Below are 25,998 nucleotides of genomic sequence, written 5' to 3'. Positions count from 1 at the left end.
CTTGACCTCCTGCTGTTTGGCCATACGGTGGACTCGCTGAGGGCATTGTGAGGATGTGTCTTGTGAAGCTGGAATATGGCTAAAAGCTGATAGGAATTTGATTGTCCAAAGCAACAACTGAAGCATTGACTTCATGGGAATGTGACAAGGAGGCAGTGCAGCTGGATGTATAGCACAGCTTTGAAGGAGCCCCAGCAGTGATCTATGTCACCAGCACTCAACAATCTTGACATGCACTGAAGTGAAAAGGAGAAATTATAACACAGCTCCGAGGAGCTAAATTTGGATGGATAATAAAGTTTTAGCAAATCTTCTCCGAATATGATGAAGCTGTTCATTCTGTCTTGTTTGCTTTTCAAAATACTGCACCTCCTTGCTTGTTTTTTGCAAGACCACATTTTGATATCTCCTAGAACGGAACATTTCAGCAGAACACAAAGGCACTAAAGTTGAAAAGGGGTTACAGCTTAAACAAGGTTCCTATTGGTTGAGTTGTGGGTTTTTAAAACCTTAAAAAAAAAAAAGCCAGTTGGATGTTACTGTGAATGTAGAGTGGCAGGAGGTTTCGTCTCCTTTGAAATTTCTGGTGACTGTGCTTAGATGTGTAAGCCCTACACCTAGCTTTCTCCTCCCTTCCTCAACTCTCTCCACCCATCCTTTCTTTTCCCCTTTTCTCATTACACACACTTTCTTGCTTGTGTAATTGTCCCATTCTTTGGGATACGACTGAGTTTACTTGAAGAACTGCCTTACCATTTGTGCCCACTCGCCTGCTTTAGTCTGCAGACCTTGTACTTGTACACGTTCATGAAACATTGGCGATGGGCCAGTCTTTTAGTGTGGCACAGAACCTACACTTTGGAGCAACCTTCCCATTGATGTTTGCAGGTGATCTCACTATGTTGTTTTTAGATGCCTGCTGAAAACTTTCATTTCAACATGCCTATTGAGACATAAAATTTAGCTATCTATATTTGTATGTAAAAGTTTTACAGCTTTTTATGTTTTATTGAGCATTATTTCACATGTCTTTTAACGGATTTGCTGGTTTTACCTGTGTTGTATTATGTATAACTGAATCAAAATCTCTTGCCTAGATACTTTCTTTTGCTGTTGTTTTCAATTTATTATTGTGTTAACTCAGTTGGTTAGACCCTGGTAAGGATAATGTCAAGGTCATGGGTTCAATCTCCTTACAGGCCAGCTGTATATTCCTGCAATGCAGGGGGTTGGATTACATCATCCTCAGGGTCCCTTCCAACTCTACAATTCTATGATTGCCCCTCTTCACTGACTTAGCTTTGTTAATCTGCATGACATTATTCTTAGTCAGCAACCTAACCACACTGCTTAGCAGAAGGTAGACCTGGGCAGTGAAGTGGTTAGGGTTGAACTTTAATTGTGGAGTCTTGGGTTCAGAATCTCAACTGAGCCATGAAACTCAATTTATTTATATTTTTTAAAAAAACAATACTTATAGTCTGTCCCTCACATAAAATATCAAGGCAGTATCCAACAACATTTACAAGTACAAGAAAACATTAAATGACACTGATTATTTCATGGATGCAGGAGTACACAAACTAGTCCCCTCCAGGTATTTGGGGGCTTGTCATAAGTTACCACTCTATTTATTATGGTGAAACTAGCAAGGTCACTACTGGAGATTTTAGCAATCAGCCAGGGATGTATAAGGGAAGGCAGTCTGTGAGATTTCCAGTCCCAAATTGCTTAGGGCTTTATATGCCAGGAGCAAAAGCTTGAGCATAGCTTGGTAACTAATTGACAGCCAGTGTAGCTTGTTCAACGCAGATGTAATAGTATGTTGTATACCTAGAGACAACAATGAGTTCAAGTTCAGAACCAAACTCAAGGGAAGGCTCACAAACAGTGTGTTACAGTAGTCTACTTGTGAGGTTAGCAGTGCTTGAACTACAGTAACCAAGTTCTTCCAGTTACAGGTAGGCAGCCGTGTTGCTCTGCCATTGTCGAAACAAAATAAAAAAATTCCTTCCAGTAGCACCTTAGAGACCAACTAAGTTTGTTATTGGTATGAGCTTTTGTGCATGCACACAAAAGCTCATACCAATAACAAACTTAGTTGTTCTCTAAGGTGCTACTGGAAGGAATTTTTTTATTTTGTTTTAAGTTCTTCCAGGAACTCCTTGTAGAGATGCAAGGAGCACAGAAAAGATGAGTCTTGGCAGAAGAAGCTATTGAGTTTTGAAAGTGGAGAGAGTAGTGCAAAAAAGGAAGCTCTTTAATGTGCAGTAAGGCACATCACAGTAAAAGTTATGATTCTAGAGCATGGGAAGAAAGAAGACCTCCTTTTCTCCCACCCACAGTTCTTGTGGGATTCCTAGGCATATCTGGCAGACCACAGTGGAGAGGAGTGTTGAACAAGATGGACTTCTGGTTTTTAAAAGAGAGAGAGAGAGAGATTGACCTATGGGTTGATTTGGCATGGCAATGTCATTAGTTTATCCCATCATACTGTCTTGATTATCTTTTCAAGATTCTCTAATTCCTGTCAAACGTGGTTTCCTTACTCCTCATACCATCAGAGTAAACACTGGGACAGCTCCACATGGCTCACCTCCAGGATTTGTATTTTTCATTTCAAGGTAGTTCCCTTTTGGCAAAGGAAAATGCTCAGTGCTCTTCTGCCCTCATTGACTGTGAAGTTGAACCTGACAAGGAAATGCTCCAGATTTAGTGAGGAAGGGAAGATATTTATTTATTCACTCATTTATAGTTGGGATTGTATCCTGCCTTTGTAACAAATGCTCAGGGTGGCTTATAATTACATTAAAATCAATACAGAAGAAGAAGAAGAAGAAGAAGAAGAAGAAGAAGAAGAAGAAGAAGAAGAAGAAGAAGAAGAAGAAAACTATGAGTAAAACTGCAGAGCAATTCAGCTGACAGGCTGTAAGTCCCAGACTCTTGAGTAATAGAAGTATTTGTTTTTTTGTCTTACCAAGATGGAGAAGAGGCACTTCTAGATATGTCTGGCATCTCACGCTACAGCTTGTGGGCATGAATGTAGTAGTTGGCTCAGGATTTCCTTCAACTGCAGGCTGAACATCACGCCTGTTTTCATCCCTTTCTAGCCTAGGGAACCCAGGACTAGAACTGTGATTTGCAACCTGACAGCCTGCTCCACTGAACATACCTCCAGGCTAGCCCTTCTTGTTCTCTTAATTAACTTTTCCCCTTTATTTTCTTTCTTTATGTCTTGTTAATATCTCTACACAAATATAAGTAAAACCTGCCAGTACTAACTAGCTTCTGGTCTGGAGACAAAGAAGGGGGAGCGTATAGCACTTCAGCTGCTCCTGCAGATTCTTTTACTCTCTGAGCAGTGATTAATATCCGGGCTTAAGTAGAATTTTTAAACAAAACTTGGGGAATCAGGGAAAAAAAATGGAAAGAGCAAATACACAGGCTAATGCTGTGCCCTGAGGTGAACAAAATACATTTTTAACAAGCCAAGCATAGCAATGAAATCTATTCTACAGTGAAATTAATAATTACCAAAAAGATTTGCTAGTGTTATTGTTGTATTCTTGGAGAAGATATGAGTATCATGCTTAAAAAACATGGGAAGGTGTGCATCAAAGCCCTTGAACTAAAACTGCTCTCTAATTCTTAATACGAAATCTTTCCAAGTGTCCCTTGTGTGTAGAACTGGAATGCAGCTTTGAGATGACAGCAGCTTTAAAGGTTGCAATACTGAGGCTGGGAAGTGTGGGTCAGGGAATATCTGTTTTCAGGTAAGGATGGGCACCTGTTTCTTCCATGTAGTCCTGCTGTAACGAAGTGCTAACAGTAAAACTTGCATTGCCTTCTCACAAGACTTAAGTGATTGGTGCATCATGCTCAGTTCTCTCTCTCTCTCCCTCCCTCCCTCCCTCCCTCCCTCCCTCCCTCCCTCCCTCCCCCTCTCTCTCCAAAGGCAAGGTTTGTTTGAATCCCACACTGTGATTGAATCAATGTAATAGACACCAAGTTTGAAGCTGTACATTCAAATACATGCCGATATATCTTACATAATGATGCTGGCCACAGACATCGTTATGCATTTGTTTATGTCTGTTATGGATTCCCCTCATTATCCATGCTTTTTGAGGGATTCCCCATGGATTCAGCCCATTTATAGCAATATATATATATATATATATATATATATATATATATATATATGCCAAATGCAGCATTGTGAGTGGCAGTTCCTGGGTTAGCTTTCAAATCCAACAGTGATTATTACAGATAAGATTAAATTAAAAAATAATTATTTTGTAAAAAGTTTCATGAGAAATAGGTCAATATGGGAGGAAAGTGAATGGTGATTGGTCTGGATGCTAACTCAGTTTCAGTCCCTCCCAATTATGCATTGCTCTTTCTGTTAAAATTGTTCTGTTTGGTAACTTGTGCTGTTGTTCCAGTACCTAGGAAACACACACATTGTCACAGAGGAGCCTGTTCTAGATCACAGTATTTGCAACATTGTGTGTAGAATCTTCTGCTACCCTCTCAGTTTCCTGGATATAAGAAGGATATATAAATGTATGCAACAGCATGCCATCTGTATTAAGATATATTTAAAAAAATAAATTCATGCAAAAAGCATGATGGTTTTTTGTTTTATAAAGTTATGGTTTTTAAAATTACCAGTTATTAAGATAATGGTTAACTTTTTCTATTGCCTGGTACAAAACAAATAAATCTTACAGCCTGAGAACATAAGTATCATTGAACCTCATAGCTTTAAAAAATGCAATGGATATTTTCCAGGAGGGAGCATGCTTTGCTGTGTAAAGGGAGCTAGTGTAACAAGAAGTCATCTATTCTTGATTTCTTTAGACAGCTAGAGCTTTGTGCCTTCACTAGTTTCTATGTTTTAAGAGCTTGCTCTGTGTAGCAGAAATAATACAATAAATGGGTTTAACCACATTTGTCTCAGCTAGAGATTCTGCTTTGTCAAAGATTGCTGGTACAACATAAACAAATTATGTGTTTGTAGTGCTTTTCAATGAAAGCCTATCTAACAGTGGAGATTGTGTTTCAGCAGCTGTAGATTTAATCTCCTACCTGTCAGTTAAAACAGGCATTTCCTGAGCAGATAAGGCCTGGCTGTAGTAGTGGGGAAATAGTCACAGCTGGACAAAGGTTCATTGTTACTGACAAATAATTCTAAATAGATGTGACTGCATATTTCATCATGGAAACCTACAGTCAGAAATTGTTGCATAGGAACTGGAACTGAGTCGTTATTACTGTTTGGGCAAGCTAGAGAATGTGTATAGGAGAAGAGTACCATGGTTTCTATTCTGGAATGATTGACAGGAAAAGCAGTCAGTCACTTTGTAAACAATGGCACAGCAGCATAGGTGTCACTGCATATCTAACTCCTAAACTGATGATCAGAATATTACTGATTGTGTAGGCACAACTGTCTGCGTCCACAAGCTGATGCAGGAAGTGCAACATGTCAGCAGACAGGCTGTACTATTCCAGCCAGAACTGATGTAGGGAAGAAAGACTCTGTACTTGCACTTCTGTTGCAATATTGCAAACAGAGACATGAATGTCACAGTTCAGATAACAATATTTCTGAAGTTTTTGCAGTGACACACTTGAGATCAGTGTCTGGGTTTCCAGTGGAGTAAGGATTCCTTGCAGCCATGCTTAAGCTATGTTGACCTCAATGATGCTACAGTGGAAAAGAAGTCCAATAGTGGTGTGTGGATTAGCCCTTGATCTGGAGCCATCCTATATTCTCTTATGTAGAAAGTGGGACCACTTGTAATCTTACTTCCTGTTTAACTTTTCACACATCCACGCACCCCTTCAAAGATCTTATAGATCTGCCTTATCAAATAATATAATAATTTATTATTTCTATCCCCAGCCACTCTGGGCGGCTTCCAACCGAATACTAAAAACAATACAGCCTTGGGATGTAAGTTCTTTTGTATGTCATTCCCAAGCTTCCATTGCTGGCTTCCACATTCCCCTTCTTGCACTTAATTTAATGGTTTCTACCATGATCATTATGCCTATGAATATTATAGGAACCGATCTGGAAAACTGAGTTTCCATAGGTGTTGACCACTCTGTGTGTTGCAAGAGAGTGCATGGGAACAAATGATGGGAAAAAATAGTATTCACATGAGAGCTGTGAAAATAATTGTTTTTTTTATTTTCATAGCACTATATTGCAGTAATGGTTTCATGGTAATGTTGTTACACTGTTCTCTTTGAAGAATACTGTAATTGCTTAGGGACCAATATTTTATTGAAAAAGATATTGACACCCTGTTCTTAAATACATTTACTTGGCTGTTAGTCACAGTGATTTCAGAGGAATCTTTTTTTTTAACCAACTATTTTTTTATTTGAAAATTCTAAAAACCTTAAAGTGGTGTACAAATGATTTTTAAAAAATCATACAATACAAAACAATATACAACAGCATAAAATACAGTCCTACGGCTCCACTCTGAAAATACTTGGTTGAACAATAAAGTTTTTAGCATATGCCAAACCCATAAAATGGTCAGTGTGTGCTTTATTTCCAAGGGGAGAATAGTGTGGTGGTACCTTCCATGTGGAGCAAAGACTCTGCGTAGCCACAAGATGGATTTCAGGAGCATCTTGCAGCACTAGGAGAGCGTCTTCAGATGATCTCAGTGACCAGACAGGTCTATAAGGAATAAGGTGGCCTCTAAGGTAACCTGCTCTCAACTTGTTTAGGACTTTGTATACTAATAAAGTTAAACTTCTTCCAATCACATATTGGCAGCCAGTGCAGCCTCTTTAACCCCAATGCTACCTCTTGGTCCACTAAGCAGCCTAGCTGCTACATTCTGCACCAGCAGTAGCTTCCATAAGAAGGAAACAATGTGGATGACACCAGCATCACATGCCCAAGACAGGAAAGTGTGCAATTTGTTTAGCCCATGTGTCTCTGTTGTCCAGAATCTAGATGTTACCGGAAATAGGAAACCATAGATACATACATTACTAAATTAGCATAGGAATTGTATCAGTTAAGAATTTTGTTACACACCACCCCAATCTCTGAGTCGTGCAAGATTCCAGGGGTACCAGGCACTTACCAGGGTATGTGTTTCCTTTGGGACAATGAGGCACAGCAAATGAGACACTGTGGTGTCTTTGTGATATATGGTTTATTTGCACATACAATCTGAGCCTGGATGAAGATGAGTGCAGAGCATTCACATCCCAAGAGGGTCTTGTTCCTTCCATTGCTGCGGACTCTGATTCAAAGGGACCCCAAACAATGTGTCTGACCCTCTCTGCAGCATGAAACAGACAGCCCTCATTGTGCTCTGCAGCTTGCAAAACCGGCCTTTTTATCGCCCACTGCAATTCTGCCCCTCCCTCCTGAAACTCTGACCTTTTGTCTCTGCTAACTATCTCTTACCTCAGGGAGGGGATTTCCCCATTTTCTGTCCAGTCCAGAGAGTCTTTGTTAACGGTGTTCTTAATGGGTCATCACTCATTTTTGGTGCTCTTTTAATGGTCCATCTCTCCAGGAGATTACTTCATCAGCCAGCCTGTCTTTTTTTTTTTTTTTTAACATGGCTTATATTTTAACATTTTAACATTATGGCACCTTCTCTTAATACACCAATATTGGTTAACTTCTAACATTTTCTAGGAAGTATGAGTACCTTGCACCCACAAATTCTGGCACCCCAAATCTATAACAATATGCAGTACTAAATGTGGGTACTAAATGTGTATATTTAGATATGTTTTGTTACAATCAGGATTTGATAAATATGTTTAGGGCTGAAGTATTTGTTGAGGACTGACTTCTCTTTCTCTTAATATTACACATATATATGTTACTGATATATGGGGAATTTTCCTTTACATTAACAAAATATAATTAGATTTACCCTCCCATTTCCCTTAGAGCTATTGGCAGAGGTTCAAGGCAAGATCTTGGGGTGGGATGGAGCAACCCACGTAAACTTAGATAATCTGTAATGCTATAAAATAGAAACCTTGTGTTTTGTGTGAGTACACCATACATCACCATTGTTTAAAAAACAAATGTTAGTAAGAATTTAAAGAAAACAGGGGGAGAGAGAGGGAGAGATTTGTTGTTTGGTTGTGTGGGATGGAGGGCATATGAACTGCAGGTTTTAGTGTTATCCCAAAGTTAGGTCAGTCATTACCTAAATTGACCTTATTAACATGTAGAACTAATGTGTTTGAATATGAACACTGAATGAAAATATGTGTCCTTAGTATTTTTACTTACTTCCGATGAACAAGGCAGAGTGGAAACATGCAACATATACCTCTTCACTAGTCTTATGGGATATTTGAATTAATGGACTTGTTCTGTCTTCTGTCATGGCAGAGTGACCACTGACTGTGAAAATTTGCATAATAGTCAACTTTTCTCTCTTGCAGCCATAAACTGTTTCGTTCTGCTTAAAAAGTGAGACTCTCTTAGCTCTCCTGACTTTTTCAGAAGTTGTAGTAACTGAGATTTGCTGTTATGCTTTAACCAAACAAATGCACACATGGGGATAACAATATGCTGAGTTTATGCAGATTTTACAACACGAATCTGAATAAAATGCCCACTAATAGACCCATAAGGAGTAATAAACACACATGAATTTTCCTTAGTTGCACTTTAAAGTGATTTTAACATACTACTAGACCTTAACAATAATATTTAATTGACAAGATTATGCATTTGTATGGATTGAGAAGGTGGTAGATCTCTAATTCCAAATGAGCCATAAATTCACTTTTGCATAACATGTTTTATTAATTTTTTTATAGCTGAGACATCTTCCTTCCCTCCTAGTGACTCTTTCATGAAAGCGTAGACAGTTTAAAGTTATTTAATTAGTCATTTTTCATTCTTTTAGCATTATAAAATAGGATTTAGATGTCTTTTTGTTCCCGTATTATACTATATGACTAAATGTATAGCTACCAACTGATCACAACAGTAGACAGGCAGTAAAAATATGGATTTACATCAAGTATAAGTGAAGAAAGAAGCAAAGAGGATACATATTGATGAACCAGCTCCACACTACTCATCTCATTATAGGCTTGTTGGTAATCTAGGTGCATAATTTAGCCTGACACAATCAGATGACCATTTCATCATAAATTTGTCATAAACTATGAGCGCAGTAATGTAACACACCCTAATTGGATTGTAGACTGGAACTAATAACACTACATGTAGATTGTATTTTAAAGTGTGCAGGGCTTTCCCAACATTTAGGGAATTTGTTGGCTGTACATTTTCTGTATGTGTGTATACTAACCTCTAACTATCTATAGCTGGCTTTGCTCTATATATACACAAGGAACTCCTGAATTGAACTAGCCCTGCATGTCTCTGTATACTTCTTTTTATTCTTTTACAGGCAAAGAATAAGGTTCTCATATTAAAATGTCAAATATAGGGCAATACAGTGCAATAATGTTTGGTAGAGTTTTGTAAAGCTGTAGTAAGACATCCCTTATTTCTTTATAGAGTGGCTCTGGCCTTTAGTAGGGAACTTTTGACAGTTTTCTGAATCAGAGCTAGTGCAAACTATAATATTGTTCACTCATTTGTTTAAATTATCCAAAATAAATTACCTTTTAACATATTTCCTTACAAAAATAGGAAATATTACTCAGAGATTATTTATTTATTTATTTATTTATTTATTTATTTATTTATTTAAAATTACAGCATGTATAACAAATTTGTGTATCAACAAATAAACATGAACCATAAATCAATACGCATCTGTGCACATCTTTAAAGATGGATATACCATGCATACGGAATATTAAAGCATATGTTACTAATGTGATGGACACTTGCCAGTTTTTTAGTGCTGTTAAAAGTGCCTGAATCTAAGCAGACTGAATCTACTGCTTGGTGATGGGATGATATAAAACTTTTTTTCCTTTTTGATGGATACAAAGCCACTCCAAGTGGAGGGTTATACCATTATTACAAAATGTTATATGATTTAAGCCATAACTGTTTGTGGAACTGAGAAAGGCCGGCACTTGCAAAGACCACAGCTACAAAGCAGTAACAGAACCCTAAATTTAGCAATCCCCTGAAACTAAAATCTGAGGCAACAGCAGAATTAGACAAAGCCTTTAAAAAATCCTTTGTTTTCAACAGTCTTCAACTGTGGTTACTTTAACTGACAATTTGTTTTGTGAATTGGGAGACATCAAGAATTACTTTTCATTGGATCTGTATTTTACAGGGAATGAAATCAGAACTTCTTATAGTTTCTCTTCTGTAGCTGAGTGACAGGCATTAAACAAAGAGGATTGTTCAGATTTCAGTAGTTATTTTCAATCATGTTAGAAAAAAAAAGTTAAATCTTCATGAAAGAGAAAATGAGTCCCCTTGAGTGTCACTCTGTTTGCACATTAGCACATAGCAAGGTCTTTGCCAAGTTGCTCTCTGACTGACTGCTGCAGATGCTCTTTCTCAAGTATTCAGAGTCAGATCTTTAGTGCAAGTCTTCAGGGACAAACAATAGCACCTGTTCCTCACAAGATATCAGGCTAGTTAGTCCATTCATGTATCTTTAATGAAGCTCCAGGGCAGATGGCAAAAATAAAAAGGCACCATCATCAAGTTAGCAAAGGAGACAGAAAGAAAGAGGTGTTGGTGCAACATTATATTGCTTTTCTGAAGAGGAAGAAAAGAGAGTCCAGAGTTTTTCTTTAGCATCTGCTGGTGTCATGATTTTTCAGAAAGACTCAAGGAACAGAGAAGCAATTAACCTTTTTGAGAATTTATATGACTTAATGAAGCTGGCTATCCTCACCCTGCTAGATCAACGAGCATAAAACACTAAGGGCTACATCTTCAATGTTTGCTTCCAGCATACCCAGAGAGAATGCCAGTCGCTTAGTTCAAATTATCATCACTGTGAATGCTATTTTATTTTATTTTTTTAAAAAGGGAGGGCGCATTTTACTCCATAGTGCATACCTTATGCCTTTTGTCCTGTGTAGGGGTTCTTTTTCTCACTACACACCTTATACATTTGTCCTGGTGCTCCAATATACACTTGTTTCTGGTTTACTCAGAAAAAAAGGGGACACCAAGTCTTGTCTGCTTCTACTGTGCCACATTATCTGGATAGTAGAGGATTTGAGAACATCCACACTTAAAGTATGAAGGTTTGTGGAAGCTTCATTCCCACAATCTCTTTGTAAGCTTCAAGCCCTTGTGACTGCAAATCAGAAAAGCACATGGTGGTTTCACTTTCCTTGCCCTCCACCTTATTTTTTACCATATTATGGGTCCCCCATCAAAGGTATTCTGTGCTTCTCACTGTGCTTCCAGTCCTACTTGAATACAGTGGTACCTCGGGTTAAGTATTTAATTCGTTCCGGAGGTCTGTACTTAACCTGAAACTGTTCTTAACCTGAAGCACCGCTTTAGCTAATGGGGTCTCCCGCTGTCGCCACACCGCTGGAGCATGATTTCTGTTCTCAACCTGAAGCAAAGTTCTTAACCTGAAGCACTATTTCTGGGTTAGCGGAGTCTGTAACCTGAAGCGTATATAACCTGAAGCGTATGTAACCCAAGGTACCACTGTAGTCGTTTCCAGAGGGTGTTGCTTGAGGAGTGCTCTTCAGCCCTGTGGAGCCTTCAATGTGGAGTTGCTCAGGGTTTAGTTTTATCCCCTATGCTGTTTAACTTCTACATGAAACCACTGAGTGGAGTCATCTGGAGTTTTAGAGTATGTTGGCAGCAATATGCTTAGGACACACAGCTCTACTTTCCCTTTACATCTGCAGGTGTAGCAGTAGATGTGATGGACCGTTGTTTTGTTTCAGTAACAGACTGGATGAGAGCCAACAATCTGAAGCTCAATCCCAATAAGACTGAGGCACTGTTAGTTGGTGGTTACCTAGACTGGATGGGTGCAAGGTTGCCTGCTCTTGATGGGGTTTCACTCCCTCTGAAGGAGCAGGTACACAGCTTGTGAGTACTTGTGGATCTTTCCTGTCACTTGAGGCTCAGGTGGCTTCAGTAGCATGGAGTGTCTTCAGTCAGCTTTGGCTGGTGGCCCAGCTGCACCCCTATCTGGACAGGGATAACCTAACTTCTGTTGTCTATGCTCTGGTAAACTCTAGGTTAGATTGCTGCAACACATGGGGGTGCCTCTGAAGGCAGTTTGGAAACTTCAGCTAGTGCAGAATTCAGTGGTCAGGTGGCTCACCGGGGCAAGATGGTTTGAGCATATTGTACCAATCCTGGCCTGACTTCACTGGCTGCCAATTAGTTTCCAGGCCTAATTCAGAGTGCTGGTTTAAAGCCTTAAACAGCTCAGAATTGCTTGCCAGTCCCCATATGAAGTGACCCAGACCCTGTGATCACCATCTGAAGTCCTTCTTTGTGTGCCTTCTCCATGAGAGGCCTGGAGGGCAGCAACATGAGAATGGGTCTTTTCTGCAGTGGCTCCTCGTTTGTGGAATGCTCTCCCCATGGATGCTTGCCTGGCGGCTTTGTAGCATATCTTTAGGTGCCAGGCAAAAACATTCTTCTTCTCACAGGCCTTTGGCTAATTAAACAATCTATGTCCTTTTAAACTGTTGGAGGGGTATTGTCTTCATTTGTATGTACAGTGGTTACAGACCCTTCAGGTTACAGATTCCGCTAACCCAGAAATAGAACCTTGGGTTAAGAACTTTGCTTCAGGATGAGAAAAGAAATCACGCAGCAGCAGCACAGCGGTAGCAGGAGGCCCCATTAGCTAAAGTGGTACCTCAGGTTAAGAACCGCTCCAGGTTAAGAACGGACGTCCAGAACGAATTAAGTTCTTAACCTGAGGTACCACTGTAGTATGTATTTTTTTGTTTTTATATTGTGAATGGCCCTGTAATCTTTGGATGAAGGGCAGTATGGATGGATGGATGGATGGATGCATACATAGATAGATAGGCCACCATACGTATAGCTATCACATTGGTAAGGGCTAGTCCCTTATTGCCCTGAGATATCCTAGTTTTCCATTTTTTAGAGAGAATAGAAATTAATAAATAAAAAATACCAGATTACACATGAATAGATCTTCTCTGAAATTTTAGCATAAACAAACTACCATATATTCCAATGTGCAGTAGCAGCCAGTGATCTGAAATAGTAATGGGGGGGGCACTACCATGTCACACAATATGTTTCACTGGATGATATTATAGACGGGGGGGGGGGGAATCAAATATATTTGAGTAGCAACCCAGCCCCTTCTATAACATCTAATTTTGCTTTTAATGTACAGTTGTCATAAGTCATGCACACCAGAGGAACAAACTTCAGTCACTTCCAGAAATGGCCACTGCTGCTTTCTTCTCAAGTAAATGCAGTTGTCTTTTGGCTTTTGTCTGCACCATCTGGCCATAGTCTACATGGCTATTGTGATGATAGATGACTTCAAGTTTACTCTTTACTACTTCAATTTCAGGAGCTGTGAATGACTCTGGATCTGTTTGATTAAACATCCACTCTAAAAGCACTCAAAATTATTGTGAAACTCATTTTATTTAGTTCCTAACTGATGGTATACCGCCGCCATTAGACACAGACATTGTTTTTGCTTGTTTATTCAACGGCCTACAGGAACAATGATCGTGAAACCAACTTGGTAGTATATAAAAAGTTGATACTGGACACAGGGGGATCGACTTCAATTTAACCATGTTAAATTTGTCGCTAACATGGAGAAACTGGGCTTACGTCAGCTAAAATAAAAGAAATGGCTGCTCATAGCTAGTTTCTTTCACGCCCCAGTGCCATGGCAGTAATTGCACAAAGACCTTTTTATTATAAGTTGATTTTCCTGAGAAATGGATTCCGAAAAATACTGTAAAGTGTTTATGTTTTGCTTGACCTTTATTAACCTACATCTTAGGGCTTTTCCCCCAGAGAAGAGTTGTTGGTAAATTAGCTCTCTTAGAAGCGCACACACAGTAGCCTTTCTGGTCTGCATCAGATGTTGGGAGAGGAACATGGATATGACAAGAAAATTTGGCACTATTTAAACAGTGTCATAGGTCAACATATGGATTTTTACCACTAAAAAAGTTTTGTAGGAATTAAATCCCAACAAAAAGCCATTGAAGTTTATTTTTAATAGAATTTGAAACCACTCATTTGCAACAAGAGAAGGGGCTGGAATTATTTTCTGATTATAAAACAATTCATTTTTATACTTTTTTGTAATCATCGGCAAAATCTTTGCATTAGTTCTGAGTAAGCCAAAAGAAAAAAGAAACACGGCATTTCATTGGATCCAGCCATCTTTTGGCATAGTTGTCATGATCCAGGTATCTGGAGAAATAAAGCTGAATATTAAAATCTCCTGATTCCCACCTCTCTAGTTCTGTTTGCCCAAATATAAAGCCTGATGAGTATCTGAATAATTTTCTGCTTCTGTATTTTTATTTTATTTCAACGTTTTGGCTTTTAATACATTTATGAAGGTCATATGAAATTTGATGCAGTGGGATTTATTCTAAAATGGTCAATACCACACAATAAATATCAGGCTTTATGATAGTGTTTAAAGCTATAAACTGGATAGACAAGCAAAATATTAGTTTAATTGAAAGCCAAGAATTTTGGTTTCATTTAAAGAGGTACTGAAATTTTGCTAGTCTTTTGAAAATATTGAATTATTTGCCGTATAGGTTCAGTAGGTTGAATTTTTTAAAAGTGCTTGAATTTTGCACTTGAACGTAACATCATTTTAGAAACAAATGAAACTATAAAGTACAGAAGCAGGATAAAAAACAAAAAGGAGAGTGAGAGAAATCTTCTTTTAGAGCAGGCCCAGATTTAAGCAAAACTTAGTAGAACAAAAAAAAAGTACAGGTTGTTGCACCTTTGACATTGAGGGAGAACAAAGCTACTATGACTTTGATGTGACAATGTGAAATTGGCAAGGATTATGGTTAGGAGAAGGTTTGGTTGGACTCTGTGAATGCAGGCACACTATCAGGGCTGGGGAGTTATCTGTCAGGACAAATTTGTGCTATTTCTGATCAGAGACTGTCTTCTGTTTAGCAGGTTCAGGGTCACATGCCTCCGCTCATGATCCCAATTTTTCCACACGACCAGCGGACATTGGCAGCGGCTGCTGCAGCCCAGCAGGGATTCCTTTTTCCCCCAGGAATAACTTACAAGCCAGGTAAGTTGACAGGGTTGTGAAGCTGTTTAACATGTTATGATATTAGCCATGGCTACTCCTTGTAATCTGCCTGGTATGGACAGTGATATGTAAAAGCTGGGGGATTTAAGCTGGGGGAAGGGGTGGGGAGGAAAGGAAATATGTGGATTTCTTTTGCAAGTCTAGATGAAAACTTCTTCCAGAGAGAACCAGGGAATTGACTTCTCAGGGCCATATTTATTTTACTTCTGTATACCACAAAATTATTTCCTTTGAATTTATTGACTTTCTTCTCTGCCAATTTGTGAGAGTAGCCTGGCTCTTTATGAGGTTACATATATATCTTTTTAAGGCCCTTTTATCATCAGAATATATATATACACATACTAGTGTTTTGTGCAAGCCATCTTTATAATTAGAGATAAAAAGTAAAGGTAGGTATGATTTAATTTGTGTATTTCAATTGGGCAGCAATTTATACGATTTCTATCTAAATAACAGAGGTTTCAGCAGTTCAGCTACAATCATCAATTCAGGCTTGTAACAGGTCATGCAACTTCGCAGTGAGAGATGTTTGGAGATGATTCAGCAAATATTATTATTTCTTTCTTTATTCCTTTGAGTTTACTGTGCTCCTGGGGAATTCAATTAGGGATATAATGGTTTGAAGCTACTTTCAGAGTTTCCTTGTAAACAGGACTTTAAATGTTTAAAGCCACATTAGCAAAGAAACTCAGGGTAAGGAGATATTTAAGTAAATAAAAATCAACCTTATTTTCATGTGTATATTCCTTGTAAACCTACATCTCAGCCAGAAGCAGCATCTTTATTTTTCTAATTATTCTCACCCCCTCTAATTAATAATAAACAACAAAATGGTTACAGCATTTCCTTTGAATGTTAGAAGCAAAATTTTCATTTGGAATCTGCTACTGCTGTTAATGGGAATGTTGCAGTGGCTTTCAGAAAAAGGTGGGATCGGTTCTGAAACAAAACCGTATGTTTTAGAATGTAAACTGCATATTAAATGTAATCCAAGTTAAATATAAATTCTTTTCAAGTAAGTTTAGTAAGATATTGTGCCAAATAACACTGCAGAAATTATTTCCATTTGTTCCGCTCTGCTCTGTCTTGGTAGTTTCTTAAAAATACATTTACGGAAAACGGATTTTTAGATGCTAAGTGTCAGAATTGGACTGGAATGGCTAGAATCTAGCCCTCCACTCAGTCATTGACTGATTTGTGATCTGGGATACATACTTTGCCTTAAATTTCCCCAATTAATCTGTGAAATGATGATGTCCTCATGTGAGTGAGAAACATTGTCCTTTTATGTACTAAACATGTTGAAACCAGTCTAACTATTGGCAATGTGAACAACCTAGCTATATAAGAAGATAAGAAAACTGGCACAGTCCCTGCTTGTAGGTGTCATTTTAAGGGATGTTGTAGATGTAGTTCTTTCCCCTCCAAGTTTGCACATTAGGCATCATGCAAGGGCATTACGGGGAGTCGCAGGTTTGTGCATGCCTCTCATATTTCCTTCTAGCCTTGACTTTTTTGGACAGTGCAAGTTGAGTCACCTACATGGGACACAAAAAGTGGCCTTTTGCTGGGTCACACTCCTTATCTCTAGGGGCTCAAGGAGGCATTCAGCTAACAGGTCCCATTACTGCCCTGAGCAAAGACTACACTTGCACAACAGGACTTGCCTTCCTCCCCTCCCCCACGTCCCAGAAATTGATTCAGGAGGGATCAGGAGAACACCAGGGACAGCAAGGGGCAGGAGAGGGGAGATCATTCTGTCCGGCAAGCCGAAATTCTTGCGCTGATGCAACGCTATATACTCCCTCAGGAAGGAATCTTTCATGTCACATGCATCTGAGCCTTAAAAAAACAAAAATGGGAGAGATCAGGGACTGAAGCTGGGACCTTCTGCATGCCAACAATGTCTTCTACCTCCTCCCTTGTGTCACAGCTATTAGAGATTATAGGGTCCCAAGCTAGCAAATATCAATCATGAATGTGATAACAGATTTCTTAAAATTAGCTAGCATACTTCTCAAGATTGTATAATATAATTTTCCAGCAAGCAAGTACTAATTGAGAAATCTGGGCTGCATAGATCACCTAATTAATTTTTATAGGTACTCCTTTTGGTATATATAGCATATACCAGATTAATTAAAACTTTAAGATGCTGTGTAACTCAAATTACTGTTGTCTGCTGACCCACATACACTTGACAATTCTCTTAGGACACCCTACTATAGAAGTTGGACCATATTTAAATTAGATACATAAAGTAGAGCTATTACAAAGCCAACAATTATTTGCATGGATCGAGCAATTACTCTTGATTACTTTGACTCCTTCATATCATGAAAAAAGTACTATGAATGGTTTGAGATCTTTGGCAGATATGAAGACATGCTAGTTGACTGTTAATTTAGTCAAGCATGGGGGAAATGTTACTGGGTAGGAAATATGAAAGCTGGTCTAAGTGTTATGGCTAAGAAGGTGAGCAGTGAGCCAGCAAGTCCCTGATTCAAATCTCATCTAATTTATGAGCTCAGTAGTTTCCTTAGACAAACCACTATTTCTCACTGTGAACTGTTTTCTCTGCTATATGCAGATAATAACATTGATCTACTTTACATAGTTGTTGTGAGGATTTCTTAGGTAATGCAGGTGATGTCCTATAGCTATGTTGTTTTTGTGAATTTATATTTGCAATGTTCAAGTTCCAGAAGTGGCTAATATCATGATTTAGGGTCTTCCCTACTCCCATAGCCTCTTTCTTTTGTGCCATGCTGTGACTAAGGGAAAGTAGCATGTTGTTGTGCTCATATTCTCCTTATGGGCTTCCCATTTGCATCTGGCTAACTGCTGTGGAAACAGGATACAGAACTAGACAGAACTTTGGTACGATCCCGCAGGGTTCTTGACATACACAGTCTTAACATTCTTAATAGTTTCAGTTGTTCAGATTATATGTCAAAAGCAAAACAAAAACCAAGGTATTTTGTGCTGCCATACTTTTTATTTTGAGGCCTTGTTTTGCTTAGTTTTTGGGGACGCAGGTGGCGCTGTGGGTTAAAGCCTCAGCGCCTAGGACTTGCCGATCGAAAGGTCGGCGGTTCGAATCCCTGCGGCGGGGTGCGCTCCCGCTGCTTGGTCCCAGCGCCTGCCAACCTAGCAGTTCGAAAGCACCTCCGGGTGCAAGCAGATAAATAGGGACCGCTTACCAGCGGGAAGGTAAACAGCGTTTCCGTGTGCGGCTCTGGCTCGCCAGATGCAGCTTTGTCACGCTGGCCACGTGACCCGGAAGTGTTTCCGGACAGCGCTGGCCCCTGGCCTCTTAAGTGAGATGGGCGCACAACCCCAGAGTCTGTCAAGACTGGCCCGTACGGGCAGGGGTACCTTTACCTTTACCTTTGCTTAGTTTAGAAAAGGTGTCCTTCACTTCCTGATTAAAGGATGTGCATAAGAATTAACTACAAAAATGGTTAAATCAGAACATCTGCATAACTCAGGTTTACCATCTTGGCTGTTCTTTTTGCAAGACTAGATCTGAGCTAACAACTCTATTATACTGTTATTTTTATTATGTCAGAAGCAAGCTATAAAGCACTGAGAGCTATAGATCAAATCCCTTGCTTTTTATTCTAGGAAGGGTTGTGCAATTCTTTAGCAATTTACATTAATTAGCATTAACATTGTTTTGTCAGATACACTGGAAGGGAAACTGATCAGTTTTCAAAGTGGTTGAGCATGTAGCGAACAGCTGTGGTCAATTGGACTTCTTGACCTGCGCACACAGAGCAACAAACATTTGTGTAGAATCATCGGAAGTCATGGTCTATACACGAATTTCCAACTGTTTCAGAGAATGAAAGGTGCCTTCCATGTAGGAAAATGAAAATGTACGGAGCAGCCCTTAATGCTCAAAGCCAGGAAACATTGCTTTGCTCTGGATTTAGAACAATGTGTTTCTGGTATGTGCTGCAGCTGCCCACAATTGTTTAAAGAGCACTGGCCAGTTTGAAATCTGAAACAGAAGTTGGTAAATCATTCTGGGACTTAATAAGCACCTATGTGTATATAAACAATAGAAGCACCAATATAAATAGGCAAAGCCGGGGAGCTGAGAAGGATAGTTTTCAAAACAAGGATGACTGGGGATTTGTTCCCCCCACCCCGTTCCTTGAGCCATTCTCCCAGTAATCAAGACTAGTACACACCTATGCCTTCAAAGGACCTGTTCTGACTTGTTTTGTCTACCTTCATAAAATTAAAGAAGAATAGGTCCTCACGCAAGCATTCCAAATCCAGAAACAAATTTGAAAAAAATTGCTACAACATGTTGAGTGATAGATTGCCAAGACAGCTACCAATAAGATCCTTGATCTATTTTGCATGTGTCTGTGTGTGTGTGTGTGTGTGGTGTGCGTGCTTGGAAAATTAAAAGTGGAAATATGCATCTTCTGCAATTAAAAATGTAAAACTTCCACCATCTCTCTCCTTTGTCCCCGGCTCCTGGCCCCTGCCTCTCCCCACAAGGAACCTGTCCCTGCTTTAGTTCTACTCCTGACAGCAAAACATTCCATTCGTATGAAGTGTCATGCTTTGTTCTTTGGATAATGCTATTATATAATGCAGTAGGATTACGTTAACCATATACAGTTCACTTTAAAATGCTTCCATTTAATCCTAGAAGGGACACTTCATGATTTGGGGGGTCGGGGAGAGAGAAACATAGAAATGGGGGGGGGGGAATGTCATAAGTAAAAGGGAAAGCCATAGCCACCAGGTGATCCAGAGAACACTATAGGGTGTGGTATAGACACTAATAAATTAACTTTAAGGTGTGTGTGTGTGTGTGTGTGTGTGTGTGTGTGTGTGTATGTATCCATGGAAGCATGACAGCTGTGAAAAAGGAGTGCTACAGGGAATTCTTTTAGGGTTTGATATTATTTTTTCCAAAAAAATGTTTGACATGGAAAATGTTTTAGTACAAATAAAGCAACTACTCTTGAATTTACAAAAGGGGGAAATAGTGGCAGGGTTGCTGCATGGAACGGGGATAAATAATTCATAATATTTAAAGAAAGAATGCCTTGGAAATGTTCAGCAATGCAGTCCATGCTTGTGCTTGAATGCTTATTTCTCTCCTATTTAAAGCATCATTTATTCAATATCTTTGTGATGACTTCTTTTTTTTTAAAGTCTGTTTACCAAAGAAACATTATTTAACTTTTTGATGAGGATACTCTGTATTCAGATAATTTTGTTTAGCCTTCAAAGAAGATAAGCAGAATTATCTAACCATAGAGAGACAAGAGTTTTATACTTTAAGAAAGCAATTTAGTTATTTAAAAAACAACATCAGCCCTCTGCAAACTAAAATCAACCTCATAGAAAGGGGGAAAATAAGATCAGATTTTATGAATGTTACTCCATAGGACACCAGCACAATGTAGGTTAGCAAAGGCATTGTAGCAGTGCTCCATATGCAATCAGAAGCCAATTGTTAGTGGACTGTGTACAAGCACATACTGTGCTCAATGGTCTGATGAGGTATTATGGATATGATGCAGAGAGACATTGTGGATTAGAACTTCACAATTTGTTTAAAAAGTGAAAGCAACTTAACATTTACACTGAGCTTATCTGAGTCCTGTGGCGCTTTGGGTGGTAAGCAGAGGGAGGGTGCTTTATGAGGATTTCAGAGGCTTGGGAATTGAGGTGTTATGTGTGTAGGGGAAAACTTGCCATTCCCTGACTGCATTGTTTTGTATCCCTTCTACACCGCACCTACCTTATTACATTCTAAATGTAATATAGAGTTGATGCAAAGCAGCTTGGTTATTATAAATGTAAAAAATGTACAGAGGAGCAGCTTATTAAAACATAGCCTAGAGATAGTACATAACACTGACTTTAAATAAGAAGCTGAAGTGATACTCTATTAAAGCATGGTTATTGTGTAATTTATCAATCACTGTCTTTTTTTTTTAATTGCAAGTTCATTTTTTAACCTCCCTTCCTCCCCCTCTCCCATTCTGCTTTCTACTTTGCAAAAGCATGCTAAAATGGCATGGGGGTGGGGTGGCTACAGACACTGCCTAGTTGTGGTGATAATCTGAAAAGGTACCATATATAGGTAACCATATTCACATAGGCAGCAAGCAGCCTCTTTTTTCTGGGCTTCTTATTTTAGCAGTAATTTTATAATTTTTATATATAATTTTACCCTGGAATTGCAGTAGTACCTATGATTGTATTCTTATAAACATTAGGGATTCTGTAGGTTTGTGTCTTGTGCTTACTGTTTATATAAGATGTAAAATGCTGATAGATGTACTCCAACCCCTATTCCATCATCAATATGCATGGTACTTTACAGAGTCTCGTGACAAAAATGACAGTTCCCTGGCCCAGTGACCTCATAATCTAAATTTCAACAGTGGAGGTGGAAACAAAGGGAGTGCAGAGGATAGGGAGCAATGCTGGAAATGCGTGTTGACAAATATCAATGTGAACAAACCCATCTATGCAATTAAAGTATGATTATCCAAACAGCTTATTTTCAATGCTCAGTAGGGACTTGTGAATGTATTCTGTTGCCAATATGTGGAGTAGATAATGACTTTGGGGTTAATTCAGTGTTTGATCAGAGCACTAACCCATCTTAGAGATGAAGTAGGGAACCCAGGCTGAGATGAAATTTCTCAGAAACATTTTTTTTCCTGAATGTTCGGCACCTTCTTTTCATGTCCATGTCTTCCCCACTGTGCCCTGGAACGATACTAGGTCCATAGAATTGTGCAGAATGATGGCCAGGCTGCCCATGAAGTTGCTGCTGCATTTACATCGACATAAACAAAGGGAAAAGGCTGTGCTACCACCACTGCTTTTTGTGAGCAACTCCCCTAAAACACAGTTGGAGAACTTCTCCCCGCCCCTGGGAGAAATTCAGTGAACCAGTCTTCTCAATTCCCCCACCTACAAATAGACTGGTGAATTTTGAGAAGCCGTTTATGCACAGCTCTTAAAAACCCCCAAAGCCAAACCCTTACCTAGGAGAAGATGGAGGCAGCTGAATCAATACATGTTCCAACCAATATGTAGAGCATTTTTATCCACTGGGGATCCTGGGATTTGAAGTTGAATCGCAGGTGGGAAAAGACACTTTTGTATAGTGAGAGCATGCTCTTCCTCTACCTACCTTCTGTTCTCCTGCTTGTGGAGTAGGAGAGGAGATAGAGAACCAGGGGTAGGGGGCTTGCTGAGGGAATGCTGTGCTCTTAGTCATTTGAGCCCCCCCCCGTTCAAAAATTCATTCCCTCCATAATGCATGAGTAGTCACAAAATTAATTCACAGTGTTCTGCATGTTCCTTGATTTCATGGGAGATGGTTACTTTAAGAACAGTAAGCAGATAATTAGGTCTTGCTTTCATTTTGTTGAGAAATGATCTAGGGTTCTTCGGCACATTGCTGAGTGTGAGACACCAGGAATGGGATTGCAGTGGTCTTGGGAGAGACAATCCTGAAAGAGATTGTGCTTTCTTTGCTGTGAGCTGAGTTCTGGGTCAAATTCAGTGCCACCTTGCAGAGTCCAATCCGTAATCCACACTGAATATGTGTGTCTGACCACATTCTCACTGCCCCAGTGATATGGGAGGAAAAGAGCTCAGGATCTGCTGCTGTTTTGTTCTTGTTTCTCTGTGCATGGGATGTCCATCAAGGTTACTTCAGAGCAATTTATTGAAATCAGACCATGTCCACTAATTTACCTGTTACCCCAAAGAAGTGCAGCAATTATTTATTTTAAATCTAGAGAAATAGATGCACAGCATCTGACAAGACTGGGCACATAGCACTTTGTGTCGCTTATCAATTGAAACCTATCTTAAATGAACAATTATTTTCCAAGGCAGCTATGCTTTGTGATCTGTAATAAGAGCCGGCATGCTTGGGTCTAAGCATTGCATTTTATGTTTTGCCAGTTTGCCTACTAGCAATCTGCTGAGCAGAAGTTCCAAGTTAAAGTTGCAAGTCTGTGCCCAGCAACCCCCTTTTGTTTTTGCAGATGTTTAAGCTTAGAGCAGTGTTGTGGAGCACAGGCCCTGTTCATACTTGTCTGCTGCTATTCTCTGCTCATTGTCTAAACCTGTATGCATTGTTCTTCTCGACAGGTGATAACTATCCTGTGCAGTTCATTCCATCAACAATGGCAGCTGCTGCTGCTTCTGGACTCAGCCCTTTACAGCTCCAGGTATGTGCCAGAACAAAAATATGTGGGCTTGAAGCCAATGCTTTAGTGGAAAACTGCTAACCAGCTGTATGCTAAGTAATGGCTTGAATGTTAAATAATTTTTTAAGCACAGCCCCAGAAGGATTAACACCTTATGTACTTAACATGCTGCAAACAGAACAGCATGCTGTCAGCCTTGATGCTGGGAAAGACAGCCAACTTCGTATTTTATAACAATGAAGTTAATACATTTTGGGCAGGATCCTGCTTAAATTAAGCACTTTTTAATCCAATTGATTTTGGTCAAATAAGTATTATTTGATTCTTCTATTAAAACCAAAGTCATTTTAAAAAGTGCTTAACTTGTGCTAAGCTCTGTACTCTGTACTGTACATGTTCTCTGCTTTGAGACTGGGGAAGAAAAAGTATGTAACTATTTACTGGAAGATATATTAATAGCATTTATGTTTCTTAAGCTACTTCTAAGTGTGCCCTGTTTAGCTGTTTTTGCTCATAGTGGGTGTCTGAATAAATGCATTATATTTTTTCTTTGGGGCTTGGTGATGACTGTTTCATAAACTGAACACTTGCAGCTTCTGTATTTATGGAATCTCAGCCTTTCCATGCGTTAAGTTGGTTGGATGCCAGCAGCCATCAGGAGTCTGAGTTTGGTCCCTTGCTAGGTCATTTATTTATTTTTGTCATAGGGGGAACTAAATGTTGTGTGAAAATGATTTACACTCCAATTTATTATATAGCTTTTTAATATTCCCCAAGAAAAGGCACAATAGTGTCAAATAATGAAGCAACAGTCAAAAGCTTACAAGGGGGGGGGGGTGTTTAGTCATCGCGCTAAAGGTTTACCTTATGGACATTTAAATGATGTGACAAATATATCTTATACCTATTACCAGCCAAAAGAGTAGTAGTGTTAAGTCTCTAGCAGAAAAAGATTGCTGTGGTACCTCAGAGGCACATAGGCTTATTCAGATATTAGTTTTTGCAGGCAACAGGGTAATTTATGCCACAACGAAAGAGTCATTCTGGGGGGTGCAAGGGGATTTTAAAATCCTGTTAATAGTCAGCTGTTCTTCTTCAGGTGATGTCACATAAGGCTACATATGTGGATGGCCAGCCAAATAGGCCACATAGCAGGAAACTCTTCAACAACAGTGCCTAGAACTTGCCCCCCTCACCCCACTTGGCCACAATATATGGTAAATAAGAGCTGAAAAGAAGAAGCAGGCTGCCTATGTCAGGGTAACTATGTGCTGCCCTCCAGCTGTTGTTGGTCTACAACTTCCAAAAGCTTCAATCCACATGGACAGTTGTCAGCGATGATGGGAACTGTGGCTCTCCCAATAGAGACTGCCCACCTATGTTGAGGAGATGCCACTGAAGAAATTGGATAACTTGTTAGCTTAAGTTGAGATAGTGGTGTTTGAGATAGGGGAGCTTGTTGCAGCTAGAGGTAGAGACACCTGTGCCTCTTTACCAGCCTGACTCATCTCAAAGCTGGTTCCCCAGCTAGTTTCTCCCACCATTTCTCTGTGTCCAACCAATCCATGATACACAATTACTTTCATGTTCTCATAGTAGTAAAGTGGATGAGAGTATATATCTTACGTTTGCCCCCACATTTCAATTTTTTTGTTGAAAGATTTTTTTATCACAGTGCTTGTGAAGTTTCTGTTTAAATTTTACATTTCCATTGACAGACAGATGACACTACCAATAAACAAATCACTTACATGATGTGTTGGCTTACTCATGAGGCTGTGTCCTACATATTTCAGAGATAAGCTAATTGCTTTTTTAGAAGCTAAAGAGATCAGATAATAACTAAAGGCTTGCACTTCAACAAGTACTTCAGAACACTATTATCTGGATCATTTTCTAGAAGTTCTGCCAAACCCAATAGTGAAATTCCTGATTGAGACTCTTACGTAATCTGTCTCTCAAACCTTAGGATCTTTAGAGATGGCAAAATATCAGCTTTTTAAAAACACCATTTTATAAGTGTTCCTGAACCATTGATAGTTGTTTTCACATTCACTCTCAGAATCAAAGAGCTTAAGAACATAAGAAGAAGCTGATAAGTTAGGCCAATAGCCATCTAGTCTAGTGTCCTCCCTGTGGCCAACCAGATGCTTGGTTGTGGGGAAACCTGCAAGCAGGACATGACTACAAAAACAGTCTTTCCTTGTCCTGTATTCAAAACATACTGCCTCCGACTGTGGAGACAGCAAACAGGCATCATGGCTAGTAGCCACTGAGATCCTTGTCCTTCATGAATTTGTCCAGTCTTCTTTTAGCCCATCACTGGCTTTTGTGTGTGAGAGTTGCATACGAAAGGTACTTGTCTCTCCTGAATCTTCCAACATTCAGCTTCATTGGATCCCCACGAATTCTAATGTTATGAGCGGGGGAGAAAAACTTTCTCCATGCCTTGCATAATTTAAAAATTTCTATCTCGCCACCTCATACTCTTCTTTCCCCTATACTAAGAGTTCCAAGTGCTGCAA

The 25,998-nt window shown here is 39.3% G+C and overlaps 1 protein-coding gene across 50 annotated transcripts in view; it reads left to right on the top strand.

Annotated features, from left to right (window-relative positions):
• The window catches only part of SOX6 (SRY-box transcription factor 6), a 451,086-nt gene that overhangs the window by 342,523 nt on the left and 82,565 nt on the right, over nucleotides 1-25,998 (top strand). For 25 of the 50 annotated variants that reach the window (XM_083704983.1, XM_083705002.1, XM_083704991.1 and 22 more), the window contains 2 exons: nucleotides 15,110-15,233; nucleotides 23,415-23,494. In XM_083704983.1, coding sequence (XP_083561109.1) covers nucleotides 15,110-15,233; nucleotides 23,415-23,494 — 204 coding nt within the window. The remainder of the gene's footprint in view (nucleotides 1-15,109; nucleotides 15,234-23,414; nucleotides 23,495-25,998) is intronic. The other 25 variants (XM_083705001.1, XM_083704992.1, XM_083705000.1 and 22 more) reach the window with 1 other exon arrangement.

Source organism: Podarcis gaigeae (genome assembly GCF_964106915.1).
Source record: "Podarcis gaigeae genome assembly, chromosome: 1".
In the NCBI taxonomy this organism is placed as follows: domain Eukaryota; kingdom Metazoa; phylum Chordata; class Lepidosauria; order Squamata; family Lacertidae; genus Podarcis; species Podarcis gaigeae.
Note: the sequence above shows the minus strand (reverse complement) of the source record. Positions and strands in the feature narration are given on the sequence as shown.